This window comes from Epargyreus clarus, unplaced genomic scaffold (assembly GCF_041222505.1).
Source record: "Epargyreus clarus isolate Ecla_fem2 unplaced genomic scaffold, WU_Ecla_fem_2.2 ptg000021l, whole genome shotgun sequence".
Lineage (NCBI taxonomy): Eukaryota > Metazoa > Arthropoda > Insecta > Lepidoptera > Hesperiidae > Epargyreus > Epargyreus clarus.
Genome location: NW_027332228.1, coordinates 3,212,203 through 3,225,045, shown reverse-complemented (window position 1 = coordinate 3,225,045; position 12,843 = coordinate 3,212,203). Strand labels below are relative to the sequence as shown.

Genomic DNA, 12,843 nt, shown 5'->3' with positions numbered 1-12,843 from the left:
TATGATAGTCTTTCATTACAAGGAAAAGCAAGTGCGTTTTAATCTATTTATTTTAATATATATTTGCTACATTATTTAACAGGAGATTTTATCATTACTTATCATTAATCTTTACCTACAAATGTCGTATTTATAGTAAAATCAGCGAAGAAAACAGCCTTCTCAACAATCTTATATATTTTATCTTTATTTATGGTTTGTACGTATGTATTCGCAAGTGCTGTAAATTTAATAACTATATATAGTAATTAAATATATATCTACTTTTAAGCTTAGTTGTTAGTTATTAATCTACGTTTCTTTGGTCGTGTCTTCTTCTTCGTCTTTGTCCCTGTTTATTTGTTTTCTATGTTCGTAGAATAGAAATCTGAAAATAAATCAATAATTAATATTTTAATCTAAAAGGAAACTTAGGGCACGGACATATAGTTTGTAATAAATAATTTAATATCTTAGCCCCACATTATTATTCCTAACGCGATTAGAGCTTTCTTCATGGTGAGAAATATAGTTCTTTAGTAGAAAAAAAATAAATGCTAGGTACAGGGCCTGTAGCAGGTAATTCCATCGTGATTCGTGAGAAATGCCGGAACAAGACTAATGGACAATTATCTCATTATAAAGAATGTTAAATTACGGAAGATTTTCCTCGGAACTGGAGACAATTAAGATTACTGACACAAACGAGGCGGAATAATAAAATTAAATAGTATATTAGACTAAATTGGAACAATGAAATGAATTTATTGGTACAATATAATAATGTATGTCACTGATTCACAATTATGACTGTGTGATTTGACGACGATGATATTTTTAGGGGCTACATAAAGAAAATACAGCTAGACTATTTTTATAATAATAGTAATTGAATCTATGGGAGCTAATAATTATTGTTGTGTGGAAAAAGTGGTACATTAACTTATATAACTTTAATCACCTCCAGATAAGATTAGATTCCTACCTGCGTTGCTCCCTGTGGACTAATTTGGAATGCTTTGTAAAAGTATGTCTATTGGTGGTACCGCCGGTGTCAAAACATCGGTTTCTTCTACCTTCCAAATATCTCTCTCTGATATCATAATCAACCCATTTCTGTTCCACAGCTAATCACGAGTCTCGTTCCATAATTATAGTTCTGAATGACACCTATTTCTGCCTTATAACCGCGGCGTTCAGCGCTGCTGTGTTCTGGTTTGAAGGGTGTGGTGAGGGAAACACATTGGTCCGAGGCGTTCCAGCTTAGTCCTCAGGGGTAGCGGCGCATCTGTGAGCGACCTCAGGTAGGAATTGAAACCCATTTATACAGGGTAGACTATAGATGTTTGTTGGCGGCAGTAGACACTATATTATATAAATGATATGACACAATAGAATCATAAACTTACATGAAAACTACAACAGCTGGTATGGTCATAGCTGCCCCCATGAGGAAGGCAGCTCCAGGTAAAACTTCCATGGTTGCTGCATATACTTTCGTGTACAGCGGAATATATATCAGTGGCATCAAATTTTCAGTTAACGCGAATATCGAGTTAACCTTACCTAAAATTATATTTCGATTTCGTTAAGCATTTCACAAACAGTTTCATTATACAGGGTGAATTTTTCAAGTGGGTCTTCAGGGCGAAATCCGAAACTAGCTAAAAACGTTGAAAGGAATTACGAGGCCGATTTTGATTTGTTTTTCCTTAAATACTGATAATATAGTGTGCGTTTCTTTTTTTCAAAATGAACTCGTTCGATTCCCGGCTAGGAAAAAAGATATTTAAAAAAATAATTATGCATTTTTAGTTTTTATTAAAATCGGCCTTCGCTAATTCTTACAGATTCGGATTTGGCCATGAAAGCGCATTTGAAAAATTCAACCTGTATGTGTTTTAAGAACTACCGTGTTCTGGTTTGAAGAATGCGGTAGCATCTGTGATAGTCCTTAGTTAAGATTGTTTCGGATCCCAAAAACCTCTGATTTTCACAGTTATGTGCGTATTGGAAATCAATTATGTTCTATCCATACATTTTTATATAAAAAAGTTTTTCTCACACCTGGTGATATTTTAACTTTACTCGTAAGTAAAATGTTCGTGTAATAATTTTTATTAACTATCATCAGACAGTCTTAAAATTGTTATAAATAGAAATATATAACGGTTGTATAAAATAATTGTCACATCTTTATTTTGAGTACAATAATAAATAACATAAATATACATAAACGTACTCCAAATAGATTTATAAGAAAATTTATCATAATATTATAAAAAATAGTATCATTGTCTATACGCTTATAACTCGAAAACCACAAAACAAATACAGGTCTGTGTCGAAAACATTGGTTTGATTTATTCTATAGTTTTTAACTAACTTCAAAACGAGATTTGGTATTCATCCGATATGTAAATATGTTTGTTTGTATGTTCACGATTTTCTCAAAAAGTAGTATATCAATTTTGATGGGGGTTTCGTTATTTTAAAGCATATTTTACAAGGCAGGTTCGATAAATAATAAAATACAAAAATGTTTTGTTTAGCCAAACTTTAGCGTTGGACTGTAGCCTAACCGCTCTCAGAGAGAAGACTTGGGTCCAGCAGTAGGCATAATGGAAAGGCTAAAGAACCTCTATCTTTTTTTTAATTTTGTTTAAAATTAGAATGACATAGTCCGCGCGAGTAAAGACGCTGGTATAGCTAGTATATCATAGACTTAAGACTGGCGCTTGTTTTTTCCTTAAACATTTTTAGATTGTGCCTTCCTTTTGCTATCTTAAGCCTGTTGTAAAGATATGAAAGTTTTGCGTACAATACTATTTTCTAGGAAAGTAAAATGTTTTTATTAAAATAATCTGTTTACTTGTTCTTTATTGAGGACGGTCATGTCGTTCTAAATCCCGAACATATACTTGAAGTTTAAATGAAAGATAGTATAATTAACTGATAGTTTTGAATAGTTCAAGTGCTAGATATAAGTAAAAAAGTGTGAATGTGACCACTTTTAAAAAAATAACTTCTTTTAAAAAACTTTTAGTCGTGTAATCTGACGATGTGTTCCTTTGCAGCTGAAGCAAGTGATAATTAATTTCTAATACGCGCATAACTTCGAAGACTCGGAAGTGTATGCCTAAGATTGGAACATTAGATAGCGCATTCAAACTACAAGGCTGCAAGATATAACTCAAAGTCTAGTATAATAATTAATACCTTACCTAATTCATCAACTTCCACCAATTTTGAAACTGTCGATCTCAAAGCCAGGAGTGATGTCCCGTTTAAAATGTCGACTAATGGAGCTGAAAAACAAAATCATGTTTAATATGTTTAATATTGTTTTTGGATGATTCTAATAAGTTATGTTATAACTATGGTGCCGCTTTCACAAGCATGCGAAACTTTAACAAACCGTCACAAATTCAAATGTGTGGACAGAGTGTTTGACTTGGTTTGTGCAGCATCAAAGCAAACGTTTCTAGATTTTTGGGTTTGTGGCAGTGCCAAGCGTGAAGACGCGGCATAATAAATTAAGTATGTTTTTTTATAATATAGGAGTAGCAGACGAGCATGCAGTCCACCTGATGGTAAGTGGCTACTGCCGCCCATGGACATCTGTAATCAACCCCAGATAGGATTAGATATTCCTACCTGAGGTCGGCCTGAGGTGAGAACGCCTCGGAAAAGTATGTCTCCCTTACCACACCCGTCAAAACGGAACACAGCAGCGGCTAACACTGCTGTTATTAGGCAGAAATAGGTGTGGCGGTGGTGCCGCTGGAGTCGAACCACAGAGGGTTCTACCACCTTCATAATGTCTCTAAGATATATGAAAATGGTTTTGTCATTGTTAGAAATACATAAATCTGTCTAAACTCTGCAAATTTTGAGCGGTTGTAGTAAAATACTATACCTTAAATTTACTTACTGATATCATCATTTTATATTTATAATGACAATATTTGAAGTGGAGACTTTTATAACATAAAAGCCGTTAACTTTTTCATAATTTAAGTCTGTCAGATTAAGGACAAGCTGTACAAAAAATAGTCTCTATTCTATGCCAATAAGTACTGACAACGTAAATTGTACGAATACTAGAGAATATTATAATAACATAGTCTAGAATCGAGAGCTTGTTATTAGGCAACAGACGTTAGCTATTATTTTGTAATTTAAGGCCTTGAGCTTGCGAATAAGCTTAGCAGAAAATATCATATATCAATATATTTAAGATAGTTTATATATAAATTGTTCAAATGTAAGCAACTGCTATTATAACAAATTTTGTAGCCGTAACTATATCATTGTTATTGCACGAGAAATTCTGAAATGGAGACTTTCTTATAAGATAATAGCCTTGTCTCCATTTAATATGAATAAATATCAACATCGTAAATTGCGTAAATACTAGCCACTGTTATAAAAACATAGTCTAGAATTGAAAGCTTGTTATTAGGCAACAGACTTTAGCTTTTATTTTACAATTTAAGGCATTGAGCTTGCGAATAACGCGAGTAGAAAATCATGGTATTTTTATTATGGTATCTTCATTTACGATAGTTTATATATTAATTGTTCAAATGTAAGCAACTGTTATTATAACAATTTCTGAAGCCGTAACATTGTTATCAAGGGCGTTAACATTTATAACATGACACAGTTTGAAGTCATAAAAAGGTAAAGTTTGTTAGTAGATAATAGGTGTAAAGTGTAGCTTCATCACGACGCCTGAAGTCAAGACTTTCTTTATGCTAACAAACGTTAAATGTTATCACATTTAAAGTTCAAAGTTAAGACTTTGTTAGTAGATAAAAGGATAACTTTTTGTCTCCCTCACATGTTCGCAAAAAAGAGAGACAAAACATAAAGCGCCATTTTGTCAATTTAGACATTTAAGTTACGTTACTGACACTATAGTTATGATACAATCCGCAAGGGGGCTCTGATTGGAAATAGAGTGGGCAAATACATAAACAAATACCAAAACAGTCATATTTGACAAAACGTAAAAACATGATAAGGGTACTGGAGTCAACCCCAAAGAAAATTTAAGTTCTACATGAGCTCTGTGTTGTGACTCTTGAGCACAAAGAGTGAGGTGCCTTGTGCAAGTTTTTGTCTTTTCTTACCAAACCTTTTTGACCAGAAAGTAGTCGGCTCAGTGGCGGACTTACATATTTGCCACCAGTGGGCTATTTAAATTTTGTCGCTGTTATCTCTATAAATCAATGCCCTAGTTCAGTTAGTTCAGGGTTGCACAGACGAAATATCATTGCGACCCAATGACAATAGGCCGCCATTAAAATGTAATTAAAAAAAGTGAATATAAAATGGTTCTTTGTTGGCAAATAAAGATTGTCAAATAAAATTTGCCGGCTCTAGAATTTGCCGCCCTAGGCTTCAGCCCACTGCTGGTAGATAGAAATTCCACGGAACCCGACCCACGAATGGTTCCACCACCTTTCGAATTAAACAGAAGCAACGCTAGGAAAAATAGTTTAATAATAAAATCTTACCAATGAAAAATATCTTTTCGTTCGGAGCAAAACAGTAAATGAAAGACGCCAATATCTTGCTTACAGTGGAAATTATTCCCAGGACCGAGTCGTGCCATTGCAAGTATTTACTGAAGTAAGTTATCGAGAAAATTGTGCCTGGAAATAATTATGGATTTTTGTAGCGTTGGTATTTTAAAAACGATCTTAGTTTTGCCGCAATTACTAACCGCTATCTATGTTTATACTATGTATTCCTGTATTGCATCTCCATTTTCTGTTTCATTGTCAGGTTTTTTATAATATAGGATTAGTTAACGAACATACACTGCCACTGGATATTGGTAATCAATCCCAGATAAAATTAGAGTCCTACCTAAGGGCGCCAACATATGCGTTACTGCCTGAGGACTAAGTTGGAACGCTGGAAGGTTTCACAATCTTCAAAGTACTACACTTCACCGAGTTGGTGCAGTGGAGATTGGTGGAGCCATACATAGCTTAACTTAACTGTTTAAAAATTGTAATCTATTCAGATTGTTCGTATTTTCTAAGAGTTTAATTGAAATTTGTAGAATAATTATATAGAATGTTTTTTTCCACTTACCTATCGTGTGAGTGATAAAGTTATAAGTTTGGAATAAACTGAAGTTCACTTCGTCCCAACTGAATCTATATCTCGTTGATATGTATAAAATAGAAATTTCACCTGAAAACAAAATTACATTTAAAGACTAGCTGTGCCCCGCGGTTTCACCCGCGTTAAAAAAAACAGAGGCGCAGCTAGTTCTAAAATATAAGTAGCCTAAGTTACTTCTTATTACATCAGCTACCTTCCAATAAAAGTCCCGTCAAAATCGGTCCAGCCATTTCAGAGATTAGCCGTAACAAACAGACAGACAAATAATTTAAAAAATGTGCATTTGGTGTATACTGTACGTATTCATATTCATATGCATGTAGTAAAAAGCGGTTATTTCAATATTAAAAATAGACACTCCAATTTTATTTATATATATGGATGTATAGATGTATAGATAATGAGTTATCAGTCACCTCTCACGTATACATAGGTATGACGTATTTAATAAAAACTGATCGCCGGTCACAGTGGTCGAAATTGAACCGTAATTAAACCCAAATTGAAACTAAACATGATATCATTGATATCATCGAAGTATAAGCATGTTCAACAGATTATATTTTATTATGATAAGCTACGTACGTTATTCGAAAACAGTTTTTATCTGTTATAAAATTTATACATTCATCTCTGAAAATCCTCATTCATATTTGAAAATCCTTTTTATATAATATATGAATCTACACGCAGACAGGCATGCAGTCCACGTAATGGTATGTCGCTATATCTGTGATCAACCCCAGATAAGGTAAGATTCCTACCTGAGGTCAACCCCAGATGCGACGCTACTCCTGAGGACTAAGGTGGAACGCTTCGGAAAAGTATGACTTCTGTTAACCTTCAAACCAGAACAAAGCAGCGCGACGCTGTTATTAGGCAGTGGTAAAACATTTTTTTATAAAACACATTTTTGGAAAATTGAATTGGCTTTACAAACAATTTCGGTGTACCTTCAGTACCCCACGATTAGCATGATCAATTTTATAACAGACGCTTTGCCTATAAGTTATAATAATTATGTTGATATAACCATAATCCTAATTATCAAGGTTTAATTTATTACAATACCTATGCCCTTGGAAATAGCGACAATGTGAAGATCACTTATTTACTAAGTGAAGGACCGATAATAAATAAAAAATAAAATGTATTTTCATTAGTGATCGAAGGTATTTTCATTACAAGTAGGTTTTTTTGGTCGTGTGTATATGTATAGCCACTAAAGTTGATACAACTATTTTTGTCTCATATCAAAAATGTAGAGCGCTTCCTGGTTTGAAGGGAAAATCACTTATACGAGGCGTTTTAACCTGAGACTATTCAACCATATTCAACTCGCTTGAGCTACGATGTCACAGACTAATATACATATGGTAAATGTATAACACCCCTGAAGGTAGAATCCTTTGTGGTTTGACTTCGGCGGCACCACCGCCACACCTATTTCTACCTAATAACAGCAATATTAGGCGCTGCTGTGTTTCGTTTTTAAGGGAGACAGACTTTCCGAGGCTTCCAGCTTAGTCCTCAGGGGTAGCGGCGCATCTGTGGCCGACCTCAGGTAGGAATATCTAATCCTATCTGGGGTTGATTACAGATGTCCATGGGCGGCAGTAGCCACTTACCATCAGGTGGACTGTGTGCTCGTCTGCTACTCTCATATCATAAAAAACCCTTTTTTTGCGTCGGAGGTTAAAAATATGTTTTTGTCTGCCACGGCTTGTGTCTGAAACGTTCAATGTAGATATAAACCGAAACATTTCATTATCACTATCCTTCATGTGTTCAAAAATAAAATTTAGTAGTATGTCCGGAAAGCTTGAGAAGTATTAACCAATGAATGAAAAAATCAATGAATGAAAAAATAATTAAATGATTGAATAAAAGAATGAAAGGATAAACGAATGAATGAACTTTATTTGTAGTAACAACAAGTAGCACTTGATGTTTCAATTATCGTTACCAAAAATTTTAACTGAATATAATTTTCTAATTACATGCGTGTGAATATAATAATTAATTTACTATCACAATTTACCAAAATTGCATTTATCCCGAACAATATAATAAACTTTTTATCCTGAAATCCACGGGAATAGTTTCTTATAAATATTTCTACTAACCATGCATAGGTCCGAAAAGAATGGCGGTGACAGCCAACAAGACGATGATGCGGGTTCTTCGAGAGTTGGCCCCTTTCTTCAACACGACTTCAACCGTCTCCTTTATGTTGGTTAGGTCGAAGAAGCAGCGGACCAGATGGCCCATCCCTTTGCCCGTGTTCTGGGAAATATGAAAAATACTTAAAGGTATTTTTAAAAAGAAGAAGGTATTTTACAAAGAACCCTTTGGTTGGTTGGACTCCAGCGGCACCGACGCAACATTTAGTTTCGATGTAATAACAGCAGTGTCAAGCGCTGCTGTGTTCTGGTTTGAAGGGTGAGGTAAGGGAGACATACTTCTAAGACTTTCTAGCTTAGACTTCAGGGGTAGCGACGCATCTGTGGCCGACCTCATATCTATTCCTATCTGAGATTGATTACAAATGTACGTCGGCGGTAGTGGCTACTTACCATCAGTTGCAATGCATGCTCCAGTACTATTTCTCTATATTAATAAAAAGAGATGTGCACAATATACATATAATGCTTATAGAAAAATAAAACATCCATACTGAAAAGGTCTATACGCCTTTTTGATTTTGTATCGAACGACCTTTGCATGACCAATCGATGTAATCTTCGGAATTACACGTAGTTTTTATCAAAAACTGATGTTATACCTAGTTTATGGCAGCTTATAAAATATTATTGTGATCATAAATATCTAAATACATGATAATCTGATAATAATGTCAGTCACAGTAATAATATCATTGTTATTGGACAAAAACAAATGTGAAAGTAACAATGACTTTTCAATAATCGTCGGTTTATAAGTATTAAGATATTCATAAGAACTCATAGCCTAGTGGTTGCAAAACACGGCCTTTCATTCGGAGGATCCGGGTTAAAATCCCAGGCACCTATGATCTCTCAAAGTTGTATGCGTATTAGAAATTAATTTGCATTTGGCTAGCGCGGTGGACTATGGAATAAATACCTAACTCTGTAACTCTCACCTCACAAAAATGCTCTTCAGAAACGTCATTTCATTTGTCATTTCTTTCGATAGAACTTTCATTTGAAACCATGTCAAGGGCGTACAAAAAAAATACGTCCGCCACATTAGATTTAGACTTAAGTAGCTAATCTCAACATATACTGTCATTTGTGCCAAACGTGTATGAAAAAATTCAGCTCAATTTAAGTTCAGCTCAATTTTTAGTTCAGCTTGTTAGTGAAATAGTTTAAAATTTTCTTCGAACCCTCACATACATTTTGTATGTATGTGAGCGTTAAATATTCAACAAATCTACTAACAAAGCAAGTCAAATAAAAACTTGTAAAAACTTATTAGGAAAATAAAAAGAGGGAAAAGGAAGGGGGTGGGATACGGTTATAAAGAATGATTACAAGGTGAACATTTTAAACATCCCTATATACCGGCCATCTGGTAGAACTAGTAGAGTGAAGAAAAAGTGCAGTACTCAAGACTCAAAACGGTAGAGGGACTTTGTATCGGCGACACTTTCATTTATCAAACTGCTCCGCTTAACTACTGCACTATATCAGTCTGCAGTAAAGATAGCCTTAATAAATTAGGAAATATAGAATAGTTGTGTAAGTTACATTAAGAAAACGGCTTCTTTACGTACGTGTATACCTGTGCGAATGCCGTTAAAATATAACAATATGAAAATATTTCTGAATATAGTAAAAATATAATTTGCGCTTTATTCGCTGTTTAAGACATTTATCTTGAATGATTAATACTTTTATGACCGTGTATTCTTGGATCCAAAGAGAGAAAGTATAAAGAAACTAACTATAATATAGTATCAGTATCACCATTGAGTCTGTGTAATTACAGATCTAACGTTACTTCAATTTAAATTTGTTCTTGTTTTAGCTGAAACTGTTACTCATTCGTTACTCACCCTCCAAACGTCTGAGTTTCAGAAAAAACAAGGCTCGACTTGGCGGAGGCACTGCCGTGCCTCCAGATCAAAGTCAAGTTTTTACCGACTATCGTATTTAAGTAGATTAAATAACTATTTGTCGGTAGACTATGTGCATGACGTGGGTTCAGTGATAAATAATACGTTAATGATCTCCTTTACAAGAGCTGGCAAAAGATTTTTAATAAATGAACATTTAATTTCAATATTGCTCACCTTTAATTGTTCCACAGTCCTTTTAGGGTCTTTTAAATAGACAGTATTCAAAAGTATGTTAAAAATGTTAAGTGCACCAGCCGTTCCGTAACCGCCGTAAAAACCCCATTTCTTTATCAAAATTCCACTGAATCCCATTCCTATGGGAAATCCTACAGTGAAACTGAAATTGATGAGACCCATTCGGAAGGTCCGATTCTTATCCGTTGTGATAGCGCTGATGTAAGCGAACAAAATCAAAAAACAGACACACCAATGGCCACTAAATCCTTCGATTATTCCTTCAATGAATACAAGATGCTCCAATCTCAGCTCACGCAGAAAGTATGTTTGAAGAGCACCATTTATGCAAACTAAAGTATTGCCCACTATCGGTATGAGAATAAATATTTTCCTGTAACCGGTTTTGTCTGACCATGAGCCAACAAAGAGTGCCAAGACGCAAGGCACTGTTGCTGTTATGTATGTCTTCCACGACATCGCCCTGGTTATAAGCAACTGCACTTCCCTCTCATATTCACTTTGTCCTTCAATGGACTGTAACCTTAAAGAATCGCAAATTTCATCGGAATAATTTAAGTTTACGCGACAAGCTTTTTCCAAACTTAAATTCTGGGACGTGAGGATAGTTAAAATACCAGAGATAACAAAGAAAAACATTGTCGGTTCTACGGTCACATTCTTCAGCATGTGAGTAAAGGACTCTGCGTACGTTCTCTTTTTCTTCGGTTCTTGAGTTTGTGGTTCTTCATTAAGAGGATCTGCTTCTGTGAAATATGGTGGTACTTCTTCATTTTCTTCTTTAACTGCGGCCGCCATTGTATGTTCTTGTTTTTTTTATTTTTTCTTACATTTACGACAATTTTTTAAAACACACGTTGTTATTGTAACCGCTACACGAATATAATTGAACGTTGGCGATGGATATACTGAACTTTTGTTATGATTGTATTTTATAAGATTAGGTTAACAGCAATTAATATGTTTATCGCCTCATATTCAATTTATCGCTACCACAATCATTGGTTTTTAGATTTCCTTGATATAGATTATAGAAGGAATATTATGATTAATTTGCCTAGGTTTTCCGTTTTATTATTTTATCGAATGTGGTGGGTTATTTAATAAAAGTTTCGAGTTATTGATAGTTCTAAATTATTGATTATCATCGGATTATCTAAGGTAGTAATAACAGTCGTGTATTGTATTGCGTGGAGTTTGAAAGTGTGGAATATGTTATTTCAATGAGTGTACGGAAGTAATCCTTATAATCTTATGACCTATTCTTCTATGTGAATATTGTGATCTTAACTTATATTATGATTTATATCATTATTATTGTAAAGGTGCAATTAATGTTTGTTTTTTCATCCATTTCATGTCGAAAAAATATTATGTTGATATTTCGATGTGTTCAATAAAGACCACAAATTAAATCTAGAAACACAATAATTCAAAAATATAAGCAAAATATAGCTTTGTACGGAAATAAGTGGAAGATTTTGCGGAATAAATAAAACAATTAACCTAATTAAAGCAAGAAGTTGATTTTCATGTAGCCCATCGAAATGTTTTAATTTTCGGCCCTTAGCGTGCAAAAATCAGAGGATGCAATTAAGGAGTGTAAATCGTTTTCACGCTCTATCAGGCAAATTAATTGACGCATGGAAAATTTATAAGACGTCCGACCTATTACATACCTATTTATGAATACGTCCATTATTATAAATCAATCTGTCCAATATCTTGGCACAGATCGATTTGACTATTTCATACAAGGCAATGGAATTTTTCGATATTTGGTGGATTTTTTCTCCTCGTTGTAAAATGACCTGAAACTAATCTCTGACGCTCTATTCCCTCTACATTTTTAGTGAGTTAGAGTTACAAAAGTATGCGATGGCTTTTCGTTGGCTATATTACGTTGATCCAGCTGTAGATTAAATCTGTGTACTTAATACGCTGATGACCTCTTTTACAATGTCTGACTACACTTATTTAACAGATACAGATAATAAATTGAATACTACTTACCTTCAATTGTTCCACAGTTTTCTTAGGGTCTTTTACATAGAAAGCGTTGTAACATATGTTAAAAACGTTGAGGGCTCCCGCTGTCCCGTAACCGCCGTAATAACCCCATCTCTTTATCAAAATACCACTGAATAACATTCCTATGGGAAATCCAACTGTTAAACTGAAATTGATGAGACCCATTCGGAAGGTCCGATTCTTATCCGTCGTGATAGCGCTGATATAAGCGAACAAAGTCAAAAAACAAACACACCAGTAGCCACTAAATCCCTCGATTATTGCTTCACTAAACACAAGATACTCCAATCTTAGCTCACGAAGAAAGTATGTTTGAAGAGCACCGTTTATGCAAATTAAAGTACTGCCCACTAATGGTAGGAGAATAAAGATTTTCCTGTAACCGGTTT

General features: G+C 34.4%; 1 protein-coding gene across 1 annotated transcript; it reads right to left on the bottom strand.

The window, feature by feature from the left end:
- Positions 1-279: 279 nt before the first annotated feature.
- LOC140750903 (lysosomal proton-coupled steroid conjugate and bile acid symporter SLC46A3-like) lies at positions 280-11,207 on the bottom strand. The gene is made up of 7 exons (XM_073084635.1): positions 10,403-11,207; positions 8,250-8,409; positions 6,091-6,192; positions 5,505-5,642; positions 3,204-3,287; positions 1,389-1,545; positions 280-367 (listed from the first exon to the last, which is right to left on the bottom strand). The coding sequence occupies exons 1-7, from the start codon at positions 11,090-11,092 to the stop codon at positions 292-294; spliced, it is 1,407 nt and encodes a 468-aa protein (XP_072940736.1). The 5' UTR covers positions 11,093-11,207; the 3' UTR covers positions 280-291.
- Positions 11,208-12,843: the final 1,636 nt, after the last annotated feature.